At 37.9% G+C, this 13,450-nt stretch overlaps 1 protein-coding gene across 1 annotated transcript in view; it reads right to left on the bottom strand.

The window, feature by feature from the left end:
* Positions 1–12,378, bottom strand: part of LOC103799814 (thyroid hormone receptor beta) — a 48,228-nt gene extending 35,850 nt beyond the window's left edge. The window contains exon 1 of the mRNA XM_009072165.1: positions 12,312–12,378. Within this exon, the coding sequence (XP_009070413.1) occupies positions 12,312–12,318 (7 nt within the window). The 5' untranslated portion in view covers positions 12,319–12,378. The remainder of the gene's footprint in view (positions 1–12,311) is intronic.
* Between the last annotated feature and the right edge of the window lie 1,072 nt (positions 12,379–13,450).

Below are 13,450 nucleotides of genomic sequence, written 5' to 3'. Positions count from 1 at the left end.
ATATTATATATAACAAAGTTCAAGTGCAAAATAGCTGTCTAACTTGCCTATAGAAAATAGCAAATTCCAGACATTTGGTGACTGATATCCATGGTGGTTTTAATCATAGTAAGATTCTACTAGTCTAATTGACCTAATAAATAATTTTACATACATTTCACTCAGTAAAGTAACATACTAGTAGATAAGTGCAAGCTAAGTCAGTAATTTCCTGATAAAAATTACTAAAATTAACTTTGGATTTCACTTACCAGAGCTATCATACTATTGCTGTTTCTGAAAGTTTTGTCTTAAGACTTCTCTAAAGTGGAACATTGCTAATATAGGACACATTTAGGAAACTTAATCATGGTTAGTATTAAACAGTGTTCTTCTATGCTAATCCTCGATAGAGCTTTCCACAATATGTTATTTAATTTTAAATGTAAAAGCATACCATTTTTTTTTGATGGGAATATAAGCTCACCTGATATTTACAGCTACAAGTCCATTCCTTCTACTCATTGTATCTCAGCTGGACATCAGTAACATGAATTTGCATGAGAAACTACCTGGCATCACAGATTTCAATGCACAGGGCAGGTAAGTTACTTACAGAATCTCCCCTTATCTTCTTACTTTATAGATGTGCTCTTAGTTTAGACTTGATTTTCTTAGTAAAATTAAAACTAACTCTAAATGCAAGTAGTATGGCAAGAAAATATCACTTGTAGGAGGATAATCAGGTTTAAAATAGAATAGTGCAAGTAACCCAGAAAATACTAGGCAATTAAAAAAATTAAAAGAACAGAATAGAAAACTTTTTTTTCATAATTTGAACACCTTCATATTCTCCTGACTTCATAAATTTAAGCTCAGAGGAAGAGACTGGATTGTTCTGATAAGACCCTCTGGGAGCTGCACAGAACTTCCCTGCAAGATCTGAACTGAACTTAGCCACTTTACTCTTCGTGGCACGAAAAGGAACAGTGCACTACAGCTCACCCTTCCTCTAGGCTTTGTATAGGTTCAGTATAAGACTACTCTCCCTTGTCTTCCTTCACACTCTGGTTATCTCCCTGCATGGATGATATGGCACCTTTACCTAAATGCAAGAGTCAGGCATATGCAATATATATGTATTAAAAATATAGGCATTTTTATAACTCACTCATAAATAGATCCATGCTTTGTAGTTCCTTGAGCAGAGCACTGATGCCACACAATTCCCAACCTTGTTCAAAAATGTCTTTTATACCCTCAGTTACTCAGGTCTTGCTATTAGTCTTCAGCACCAGTGATTCATCATCCAGGCTGTTCAGTCTTATTAGGCAAAAATTCCTGTATCTTTTTCTCAAATTTGTCTTTGATATTAAAGGTCATCTTTGCTGTTTTTTAGCCTATGAAGATTTGTTTCACCTTTGATTTTAATTAAAAACCATATATTCACCACAATGATAACAGGTTTTCAATGGATCTAGGATTCAGAGAGGGTGTCATGCAAGGCTTACAGATTTTTAACTTTAACAAGGAACTCTAAAACTCTTATTAACTTCAAAAAAATTAAAACACATTTTCCAATTTCTGTGTTTGCAAAGCATCTGTGGGATTTTAAAATATGATTGTAGACACATCTAAACTATTACAAGAAACTGATTCTATTACAGCTTACATCATTTGGAATTTGCCCAGGCAGAGTTCACCAAGGCTAACTCAACATCAAGAAGCTTTATCCTCTCTTTTCCTTTAGTTCCTTCTGAAATTTGTTTCATTATTTTGACCCCTCTGTTAGCTAGAGTTTATTTAATTTTACAAGATTCCACTTTATTTCATAAATTCTCTTCCGCCACCAGGGACATTTCACGTTCAAATTTTTCTAGACAAGGATTAAGTTGTAAGGAACTACCACTGAGGGATCTCATACTTTGTCTTCTTTTCTTGTACTTCTTATACTGTGGCACAGCAGATATTTATGTCTTAAATTGCCATCCAGCTTATTTTTTTTGACAAAGAATGCAATTGAAACCTCCTACATCTGCTCTTGGTTTTGTCAAACCAAAACACTTGATCAAGGACGATAACGTCATTTTGTCTGAGCTTCCTAATTGTACGAGAAGCATCTCTCTCTCTCCCTCTAGCTACTGTTAAAATGGCCATAATCAAGGCAAAAAGCAGTACAGCCTACAGGGATGAACCATGACTAAAACCACAGGCCACATTTCAGAGTAATGAGGGACTAATAAGCAGGGCCTAGAGCTCTTCTCATCAACATAAGTAAAGGAATCATCAAGTAATTTAAGAGACATAATAGCAGCACATTGTAGCAATAACTGGCATCTCAGCACTCGACAGGTCAAAAGGCTTTCTCAAGTTCTCATCAGAGGGCCTTGAAAGGTAAGTTTGTTTCATAGAAGCAGAAAAGTTTTAGCAGATGAACTGAGCTAAACTAAAAGGGCAGGCAAAGAGAATCATCACAATTTTTTTGAGGCCAAGACAAAGACTCCTAATCAGTGATTGTAAAAATCGGTCTGTTCTCAGACATGCAGTGTTATCCAAATGCCAGTATATAAAGGACTAGAAAAACAATGGAATGCTTAATTTGTTTTCATCTCAGTTACATGTGCTTTTTCCTACTTCTCTACTAGTATCTGTCAAGGATACTAGTAAAGGAAGAGATACAAAAACCCTTTCCCTTTTTAGCACCACTCAAGAGATGAGAGTCATAACTTGTTTCTACCAGAAAGACAGGAGTGGTAGCCAGACAGCCAGCAGGGCAGTGTCTCCTGCTGGGGTGAGCTGTGTACCAATCCTGAACTTTGACCCTGACAAAAACTCTGAGTGCTCAGCACAGGACCAAAAAGCACACTGAGGGAGTGAGTGCCTGTCCTCGTGCTCACAACAACAACCCTAGAGGCACTGCATTAAATTCCCCATGTTGTGCCCAGACAGCTACACTAATTTTTCCTAGCTTGGGATCTGCCCTGTTACACTCAAGGCTGGCATCTGTCTTACCATTACTGCTTTATACCACAGTAGCTCCAGTTGACAGCTATATCCATTGGTGATGAAAGCTGCTGTGTGACCACACAGGCAATCGGTCCCTGCTTCTCAGAGACTGACTACATTGCTCACACTTTTTTGGGTGAGTGCAAACATTTCTTTTTCACCCTGGGCAACAGGCTGTCGCTTAGTTTCAAGGCAAAAGGTAAATCAACAGTTCTGGGATGTCAGAGGATTGCTGTTTTTACAGTTACAAAGATACTTCCTCTCACAATAAAAACTGATCACAGCAGAATTTCTGCAAGAAAAATCTCTCTACACACAATTTCAACTTGCAGCTGATCAAAACAGTAGCTGTAGGTACCTTAGCAATCTCTGAATTGTCATTAACTTACTTGATTGCAAAACTTACGTAATAAAGTTTTGCCTTTTCTCATGTTTGAGGTTTACTGAAAACAGGGCAGCAAGGGCAACAGCACCTCACTGGTTTGGCTTTTTTTAACACTGAAGCATGCAAGCATCTAAGGACACTGAAGTGGGCTGGCTTCAGAGAGATCAACTAAGGCAAATGTAATCAGGATTAGAACTGAGGGGTGCACAGTAGGTTGATGAAGCCGCCTAGCTTTGTATGGAGACAGTCCAATAACACTGGATGATTTTTACTTGATGACTTGAGGAAAAAAAAAAGGCAAACAAGCTACAATTAAAGTACATCTCCCCAGCAAAATTAACATCCAACTCATATTTTGTGCACGTATTTTTAACCACATGAAGTAACTATGAGTAAAAACACGTAAAGTTTTCATGAGTGTTTGTGCTGGGAAAGAAAAAACTATCTGTGCCAGACAAGGCTAAGGTTTCATTTCTTCTTATTAATCTTGCTGCCAGTTCACAGCATTTTCTTGCCTTTATTTTGCTTCTCCTCTCCTCTTCCCCTTTCCTTCCCCATCCTTCCCTTTTCTCCCAAATAACAGCACAGCATTTTCTTCTTATTCCTCCTTACAGAACAAGGGAACACGTCACAGTTGAGTTTCTCAACTTTTAAACTAGGTTCATGTGATCCTTGAATAATCAGAAGGATGGAGCACAGCTAACGCAGACTAGCCAGACTCTTCTCCATAAACATGCAAGTCCTGCCTTTGTATAATGTGCTAAATAAAATGTTTGAGAACCTGTGATTTTTGCCCCTTAATTTTTAAATATAAAAATGACAGTGCCTACAAGAACAAAAATTGTACAGTGAGAGAAAGGGACCCTAGCAAGTAGAACTAGTGATGCCTACTTGAAAACATTAGGTGGTTTTCAGCATTTAGAAATGTGTGCATGTGTGTGCTTGTGGAAGTAAACAGAGCCAGGATTTGTTAATCCAGGACTATTGTACCGTTACTTGCTTTAACAGTGGCAATATTCTAAAATACTTGACAATTAAATTTTAGAATATAGCTTTCAAGATAAATTAAATTTCAGTATTTTCAATCTTTTGGACAAAGACTTCATCACCATGAAAGAAGACAGAGCAGAGAATTACACTAAACAGTTTCTAAAGTGTAAGAAAAGGCAACATTAAGAAACTTGTAGTATACAGTCTAACAGCTTTATCCTTGTTCTGGATGTATTTTAACAAGCTCCTCTGTGTGAATCAGTGTAATCCCATTTTAAAAACACCCTGAATTTCTATTACCTATTAATGTAATACTACACATATACTTATCTCATCAAGAACCTGGGCTTGACATTGTGCTCAAATTTCTAATCATGAGAAAAAAATTAATCAGAGGAAAAGAATATCCAGAAGAATGTTATGGTTCATCTGTAAGTTAACCAGAGGCAGGTTCTGAGCACAGAGAAGCAAATGGTTCAGGGTATGTAAAGAGCTGACTGAAACCCTGTATTTTGGGAAAAGAACAGGAGTTGTGTACCCCAATATGGGTACAGTAGTGACAGCTACAGATACACCAAACATTCTGAATGGAATGAATGACCAAAGCTATATGGGAAAAAGCAGTAAGATACCAGGAATGGAACCAGCAAGATACCAGCAATGGAACTGGAAAGGTGATGCTAACCAATACAGCCACAGAAATTTTAAATGTGTTTGCCCCTCTCTGTTCTGTACAACACATGGGAGGAAGTTTTTGCAAGAAGAAGGTATACCTGAGCACGGTAGTTCTGTTCAAAACACAGGGCTCACCTAGCTTCTGTTCTTAAGTGGATACCCAGGAAGAGCAAGAACAAAGCAAGAACATATGAGAGTTCACATCAATAGCTTCCCCATCCCCAGCTACTTGTCAGCCCAACAGATTGCCTGAACCCCTGTAGCCTTCTTAAAATGCAGCAATACCCGAGGGATCTCTCTTTGAAGTGCAGCCCAGTCTCCTCTTGTGTACACTTCTTGCATTCACAACACCCTCTGGCAAGGAGTCCCAGTATCTGTCTCTAATGTGCAGAACCACCTTCTTCTGTTTGTTTTAAAGCAAGATTGATTTAATGCCCAACAGACAGTGACTACCTCTCCAGGACTCATTTTGCAGACTACTGTTTGTGTGATTATGGAATGTTAATGGATGTTTACTTTCTTCACATTGTGATAATTCTTTTAATGCCTGGGAACCTACTAAAATAAAAATGAGAAGTCAAAACACTATTTTCAGAATATGGATCAAAATAACATAAAATAGATGTTTAAAAATACATAAGCTACAGTGAAACCATTTGGGAAATCACTCAAATCACTTCCACAAATCACAACACTGTCACCTTTTTCTAAAATCCTTGTTCTGAGTACTGCTGGTGTCCTGAGCTTTCACCTGGTTCACATGGTCTTTGCCCAATCTCCCATTAGACCTTCCACCCCTTCCCACTGAAGAATGGACAGTATATTTGGCCACTGCTTACTAACAGCAAATTCTGGGGATATGTGCAGATAATTGACGTTCTTCGTTTTTTCAGGATGATGAAACTGTTCAAGTTATTTTAGTTCTCAAATTGGTTAGAGATACTTGGTATCTCGAAATGGACTCCTGCAGGACTGAGGTTTCAGTAATAGCCATGTAAAAAAACCCAGAGGGACTAAAACTAGCTATCTAGACAAATACGTAATTTGTCAAAGACAAAACCCCCAACAAATAAAGAAATGAAGTTTGCCCAAATAACGTAGCCAAAGGCTTCTTCAGAAGGACAAGCTGGGATGTGAGGAAGAATTCTTTAAAACTTGAAAAAAAATGGAGCTTAGTACAGGTATAAACTGTTTTCAGGCACATAACAAAGCAGAAGTGAAAGTCTGACCTTCATGTTTTGTAACCTTTAAACATTTGTCTTCTTTTACGATAAGCACTGTAGCAAATCTGTTACTTTTAAGGAACATTATCAGAAATGCATTTAGGGAATGTAGAAGTTACTTTGCATGTATGGAAATAACTGGAAAACATCTGATTGAATTTATCCTATGGTTTAGCAACAGCTTTACAACTGGCACAACAAAATTAGAGTCTTCTCTGCATACAGGACTCCAGGACATATATGACAATGAGTGTAAGTTAATTGCTCTGACATACACTTATCAGACGAACTGAACAGCAGTCTGTGGTCTTCTGAGGAGCATAAAACAGCAACTCCTGAGGCAAGCACAGGAAAGGAAAGTATTTTATTTTATAGGCTAGTGGAAAAGACTTAGAAAAAACAGAAGGACATTTGATTATTTTAATTAGCTACTTTAAAAGGTTTTTGCTTGCGAAATGAACAAGCACATTTTAAATTGACAACACTATGAACTCTTCCTAACCTGATGGCTGGAGTGAAAAATGGTTACATAGTCTAAGAATGATACTCAAAATTTCAAACAAGTCTGCTCCCATCAGATATACATTTCAGAAAGATAAGTTGACAAAAGGAACAGCCCTGGTTTAAGTAAGATTACTTAAAAGGGACTAAGTACACTGATAGATTATTAAAAATAGAGAACAAAAAAATACTTAAGTAAAGGACTAGCAGATGCTGAAAAACTAAAAAGATATACGTTTGCTTTCTCTGTTCTTTGTGAAATCTAAACTGGTATCTTTTTTTAAAAAAAATGTATGTCTCCTATCTGGAAAAACCAGCAGGTGTTCCTAAGTTGTAAACACCACACTTAAACACCTAAGACGTAAGATCTTCATGCTTCACCTAAAGACAAAAACCACTCTTTAGAGAGCCTTTTATTCTCCCACGACAGGAAAGAAAATGCCAACATATTATTAAAGAATTGCATAAAAAATTGAAACATTGCAAAATGTTACACAGACTACTTGGCTTTTGTATTTATATAGCACTTTTAGAAGTTTTAAAAACATTAAAGTTTAAACAAACAAAAAAAAAGTTAAAATTAAACCAGAGTGTCTGTAACCTAGAACTTATCAAGTGTGATATTTTTAACTGCATATTGAAAAATACGCTTCTAAGTAATAAGAGCCATCATGGAGTGATTCATAGCTTCATGCAAAAACATCCCACAATATAAATCTTGTTAACCTTTTGAAAATCCCCCAAAGCTCATTGCAAAGCTGCTGAATCCTGGCGTAACAAAACCTTATATTGAAGTATTTACTGTCCATTACTTAAAAGAAATACTTTTTAAAAAAAAAGTAATGGACTTAAAAGAAGTATTTTAAAGTCCATTACTTGAAAGAAATAATACACTTGAGTTAGTCGGATTTTATCATGGTCTGGCAAGCAAAGAAGTGTCAGTGATGTATGTCAGATTAAATTACCCCAGGAAAATCATTACAGAAATTTGGGAGAAATAATTTCTCATATGATGTTAAACAATAAACTATTTGCCATCTGAGTTAATTTCAAGTTTATATGGTAGTGAGCATTACAGTGAGAAGACTCATGAAGAAACTGTGGTAATTTCCTATCATATTACTCTTTCCAGTTCTTGGAAACTACGTGCAACGCCCTTGGAGACACTGTTTTTCAAATGGATTTGTTGCACAAAAGCTGATTAATTTTCTTCTCCAAATGAGTGACCTGTTACAAGAAACGTTGCATATTAAATTCTACTTACTGAAAACATGCATTTATGACATTTAAATTATATTCCCCAATGTAAGCACTTAATTTTATTATAACTCCTATCTTGATCTAACTTTACAGTCATTACCAAACAGAACAGTGTGGATATTTGAGAGCAGAAGCACAATGATTGAGTTGATTATGAAGCTCTCAAGTAAAAGCAGAGTAAAATCCTGGCCTTACTGAAGTCACGGAAAGAGCTGCTCACTGGCACCACTATTACACTCTTTACATCAGATCTTCATCAGGTGAAAATAATGAGATTTACTGTATTCTACAAATATTAATTTCTAGGTTTTAGAACCCATTCTTGAATTTCTTCTTCAGTTCTCACTCCAGTAAATGAAGTAAGATGAAGACATGCTTCAGGGCTTGTCCTGCATTTTGGGAGAAAATGTACAAAAGGAAGTTTTCAGTGATTGTTGCCACTGAATAGTGATGCTAAAGCCAGAAGCATCACTACAGTATTAAAACAGAGAAAGTTTTTTAAATTAACTATGTTACATACTTATTTATTTGAAAGTACTATCTTCTCAATGAGAAAGCAATACTTTTCAACTTCTTAATTTTTCTATTTTATCATGCAAATGTATGGCAGAAAGACTCGAAGTTACTGCTAAGTCAGTACTAGTTTTTAAAATGCTTATAACTTTTTCCCCAGATATTACTCTGTGGGTAGTAATTGCTGGTGCCAACTGTAAAGCTGCTGCTGAACAGATGTTGTTGCAGCCCAGAAAGCCAATCATATTCTGGGCTGCATCAAAAGCAGCATGACCAGGAGGTCAAGGAAGGTGATACTCCCCCTCTACTCTGCTCTGCTGAGATCCCACCTGGAGTCCTGCATCCAGAACTGGGGTCCTCAGCACAGGAAAGACATGGACCTGTTGGAGCAGGTCCAGAGGAGGAACACCAAGATGATCACAGAAGTTGAACACCTCTCCTATGAGGAAAGTTTGAGAGTGTTGTGGTTGCTCAGTCTGGAGAAGGGAAGGCCCTGGTGAGACCTTATTGTGGCCTTCCAGTACCTAAAGAAAGAGACTATTAGAAAGATGGGGAAAACTGTTAAACCTCTTGCAATAGGACAAGGGGCAACGGTTTTAAACTGAAAAAGGATCAATTTAAACGAGATATAAGGGAAAAGGTTTTTACAATGAGGGTGGTAAAATACTGGAACAGATTGTCCAGAGAAGCTGTGGATGTCCTATCCCTGGAAACATTCACGATCAGATTGGATGGGGCTCAGACAAACCTGATCTAGTTGAAGACATCCCTGCTCATTGCAGGAGGGTTGAACAAGATGACCTTTAAAGGTCCTTTCCAATCCAAACCATTTTGTGATTCCATAAAAGACAACACATGCTTAAATAAGTGAGGTTTCAAAACATAAAAGCTTACCTTTCACACTTGCTTTGTTACATTTATGCATGTTCTCACTCATCTGAAAACTATTATTTCACCAAGCTTCAGTTTATGAGAACAGAATGTGTCTGTCTCAGACACTGCACTCAAAGACACACTATGTCCAGCTCTCCCTCTCCAGAAACATCTCTTTATCTCAATGTTTGGCCACCCTCTGAGTTATGTGTAAATAAAACTGGTTAGGCAAGTTTTGACACCTAAACTGGCAAAACTGCAAAAGCATATTGTCAAACATTGTGGTTGCAAAACCTGTAGGTCCAGCTTCTCACTTGCCAGCTTCTAATATCACCAAGAGCCCAGTATTAGGTGTTCATTAACTCCATCTGTATCACTGGGTGAACTCTGAGTGCATTCTGAGAAAAACGAAGAGTAGTTTGGACTTCATTAACTCAAGATTTGCCTTTCAGTTTATCATTTTTGCATGTAAATATTGTATGTGGTGCAGTCATTTTGCTTTTTATTTTTAATCTTACTCACTTCTAAGTAAGGGCTTCAATACTTCTGAAATCCTTCTGTGTTACCCATAACTTTGAAGTTCCCAAAATAATTCTGGCAAACTTGAACTCTCTCTATTAAAAGCTATAAGGACATAAAATAATCACACCAGTGTGTGTTTTTAAAGCTGAGATGTCAAAATATTCAAAATATTTTTCTTACGGAAACTGCAAATGTAGTAAACCCTAACTTTACTACCAAAGGTCAAATTCTACATTCTGTCAGCAAAACTTCTTTAGATTGCACTAGAAACTGGAGGCTTTTCGGCACTGCCTATAAGAGGAAAATACATCCTGCAGTAAAAATGTAACATATGGGCAGAGAAACCATCTAGCAAAAATTCAGAATAATGCAGCCTATTATTTTAGGCAACTGGTTTGGTTTTGGATTAGATTCTGCTCTCATATTCCAGTGACTCAGTAACAGAATCTAAACTTTCATTTTCATTCATTCATTTATCTGGCTCTGGATGGTGATATTTATGAAGGTTTTATAGTTGGAAAGATTTTTGTTTCACCCATGCTTCTTTTCACATTCACACTCATGTAGGGAATGTCATTCCTATAATGAGAAACAGAAAATATGAACTGCTCATAATGCAAAGTGCTGGACATCTACAGCTGTACCAACAGTCATCTTTGACAATGGACCTTCTTTTTTGCTTGGTGATTATTTTCTTTGCACATATTTCTTCTGCCCACTTCTCTCCAAAGAAATGCAGAAAATGTAGGTCCTTCCAATTAGGCTTTGTGTTTCACTGAGCTTAGCAGAGATGCCCTGCCAGGGGCAAGTCCAGGGAGACAGGACCGGTTAGGGTGGTAGTGGAAAATCTCCATAAAACCACCCTCCACAGGAAGCCACAGATCCAAATATGGTGAGCATATGGGTACACTGCATTTCCTTCCTCATCTCTTGCCATTACATAGCACAAGCTACTAAATGCTCCCTCCAAAGCCACAGCAAAATCAAGACTTGTAGTAAAATGCCACAAAACACAGTTTAACATGAGACAGACGAGAGCACAATAGAGAGCTGGAAGAGACCAAGTTACATGCCAATGCTTCAAATTCTTTCAAAACAGGTATTCGCCCAATGAAATCACCATGCCCAGCATGCCTGCAGGACTGCAGAAACACTCTAGCAGGTCCTGCCAATGTAACCCAAGGATACTAACTCCTTCCCAATCCTCATGTGGCAGTGATGCTAAACCAGAGGCTGACACACCAATCAAGGGTCAGGTATTCCACTTTATTCCACAAAATGCTTCAACTCCCTCTGCCCCCTTCTTATATTCATCTCCACTTCAATGGGCAGCAAAGAAACCATAAAAATACACAGCTTTCCGTATTATCAAATAATACATTTTACTATGAAAGCATACATTTAAATAATACTCTGCTTCTTCCCATTAATTTTACCCCTTACATCATATCTAGAACTCTAAAGTTAGAAGAGCAGTTTTGCTGGTGAATGCAGCTGTTACCCCTTGCTGGCCAATACAAAAGGATGGGAACCTTCCAGGGGAAAGGAAAGGATATTTGATCTGCCCAGTCAGTTAAAATAAACTGTCCCCTGAGCATAACACTAGGAATTCAGTCCTGTTAGTTATGACTTTTCCTGTGTAGCAGATGCTGCATTTTACCAACAGGTCTTTAAAAGGTCCCATTTATGGCATATGGCTCTTGGAACACACATGGACAAACGTACAGCAGAACATTTTGTTGGGCAATTCGATGAATACTACAACAAATTCTGGAAATTCTCTTGCTTCCTACATGATCTCCACATAGTAAGTACATCTTTCTAGACACCCTCTTCTGGGATTAGATACATGGGGGTTTTGGCACAGCTAATTTATGTATAGCCTTCAAATGCTTTGCAAATGGCAGGGATAAGATGGTTAAGCAGGCTTAAAATGGTTAAATGGTTGTTTCAACCATGGATCTTCAGCCCACCTGCAGACCCAGTCAATAATTCCCTGAAGAGGACTTGGTAATCTATGTAAAATGAGTTTGACTGTCTCACTTTGAAGCTCAAGGGAAATGCCCATGTTAGAAAATAACTTAGGCCAAGGTACTCAGCAGAAACTGTTACTGTACTGGCAGGAATGCTGAAGTTGGAATGTGCATTTAGAACAAAACACAACTATGTTTCTGAAGGAAAACAGAGGACCATGAGTTTCAACACAAAAAACATTGGGGAAGATTACTCTGTGTCCCACACCTCTATGATCTGGGTAGAGGCAAGTTTTCAATTCCCAGCACCAATGCATTCAGAACTTGTTGTATTTTGCAGTGAACATTTAATAATAATCACCCCAGCAAAGCAAGAAATATTGCATAGATGCTCTTATGAAATATGATTACCTGACATACTGCTGGGAGTTATGGATATGTAATCATTCTTGTCCTTCTTCCGTCACCAATGTCACCTGCCAGAAAAAGGAAAAAAAACCCCATATAATATGTCCATAAATGCACATCTGCAGAATATCATTAACATTTAAACAGGATGGAACATTTTGGATTTTGAATACCATGGTCCATGTTTGACAGCTTAACACATTAAATTCAAAGCACTTAACTGCATGAGGCAACGAATGCAAATCAGGTCCAAAACATGGTGGACTGGAGGAGCTGTAGGTAACAGGGATTTGGAAACAAAGTCAAAAAGCTAGTGGCTACTGATGCAGGAAAAAACAATGCTTCTGCCCACTTCATGGAACACTTTCCCTTAGTTTTTCTGCAGAAGTTCCTCTAAGTCTAATATGTAACTTTAGGAGCTAACTAGTTTTTACTGTACAGGTTCTAATGATATATATGCCCATTTCTATCAGGTTCACTAAGAACAGAGGAGTCAAAGGAAGTAGAAATTCTCTGTTTGCAGTTACACTAGTTCTTCTTCAGTCATTTGAAACTCAGAAGTTTATAAACTTTTACAGAGTTCTGAGATATAAATATTCATTTTAACCATGCACTTAGTAATTAACTTTTGAACAACAGCATCTTCTGTCTTATCAGGGAGACAACTGCAGCTATGAGGAACTGAATTTGGCACTTTAAAGTCTTGGCTTCAAGATTTAGATTGTGCCCCCCATTCATATGTCCATACACACACAGTGACATATTAACTATACTCCTTTTCTGTTTGGTAGCAAAGACCGAAGCCCTGCAAGCAAGTTTAGTGTTGGGAGAGAAGGTCATGATGTATTGCTTTTGCATGGCCAGGTTTTGGGAGCAGGGAGGACTGCCGGGGTGGCTTCTCTGAGAAGCTGCTAGAAGCTTCTCCCATGTCCAGCAGAGCCAATGCCAGTGGTTCTGGGACGGACCCACTGCTGGCCAAGGCCAAACCAATCACTGATAGTAGTAATGTCTCTGTGATAACATATTTAAGAAGGAAAAAAGTTACTGTGCACAGGTAATTGCAGCCAGAGAGGAGTGAGAATATGTGAGAGGAACAACTATGCAGACACCAAGGTCAGTGGAGAAGGAGGGGGAGGAGGTAC

Source organism: Acanthisitta chloris, unplaced genomic scaffold (assembly GCF_000695815.1).
Source record: "Acanthisitta chloris isolate BGI_N310 unplaced genomic scaffold, ASM69581v1 scaffold9353, whole genome shotgun sequence".
In the NCBI taxonomy this organism is placed as follows: domain Eukaryota; kingdom Metazoa; phylum Chordata; class Aves; order Passeriformes; family Acanthisittidae; genus Acanthisitta; species Acanthisitta chloris.
Note: the sequence above shows the minus strand (reverse complement) of the source record. Positions and strands in the feature narration are given on the sequence as shown.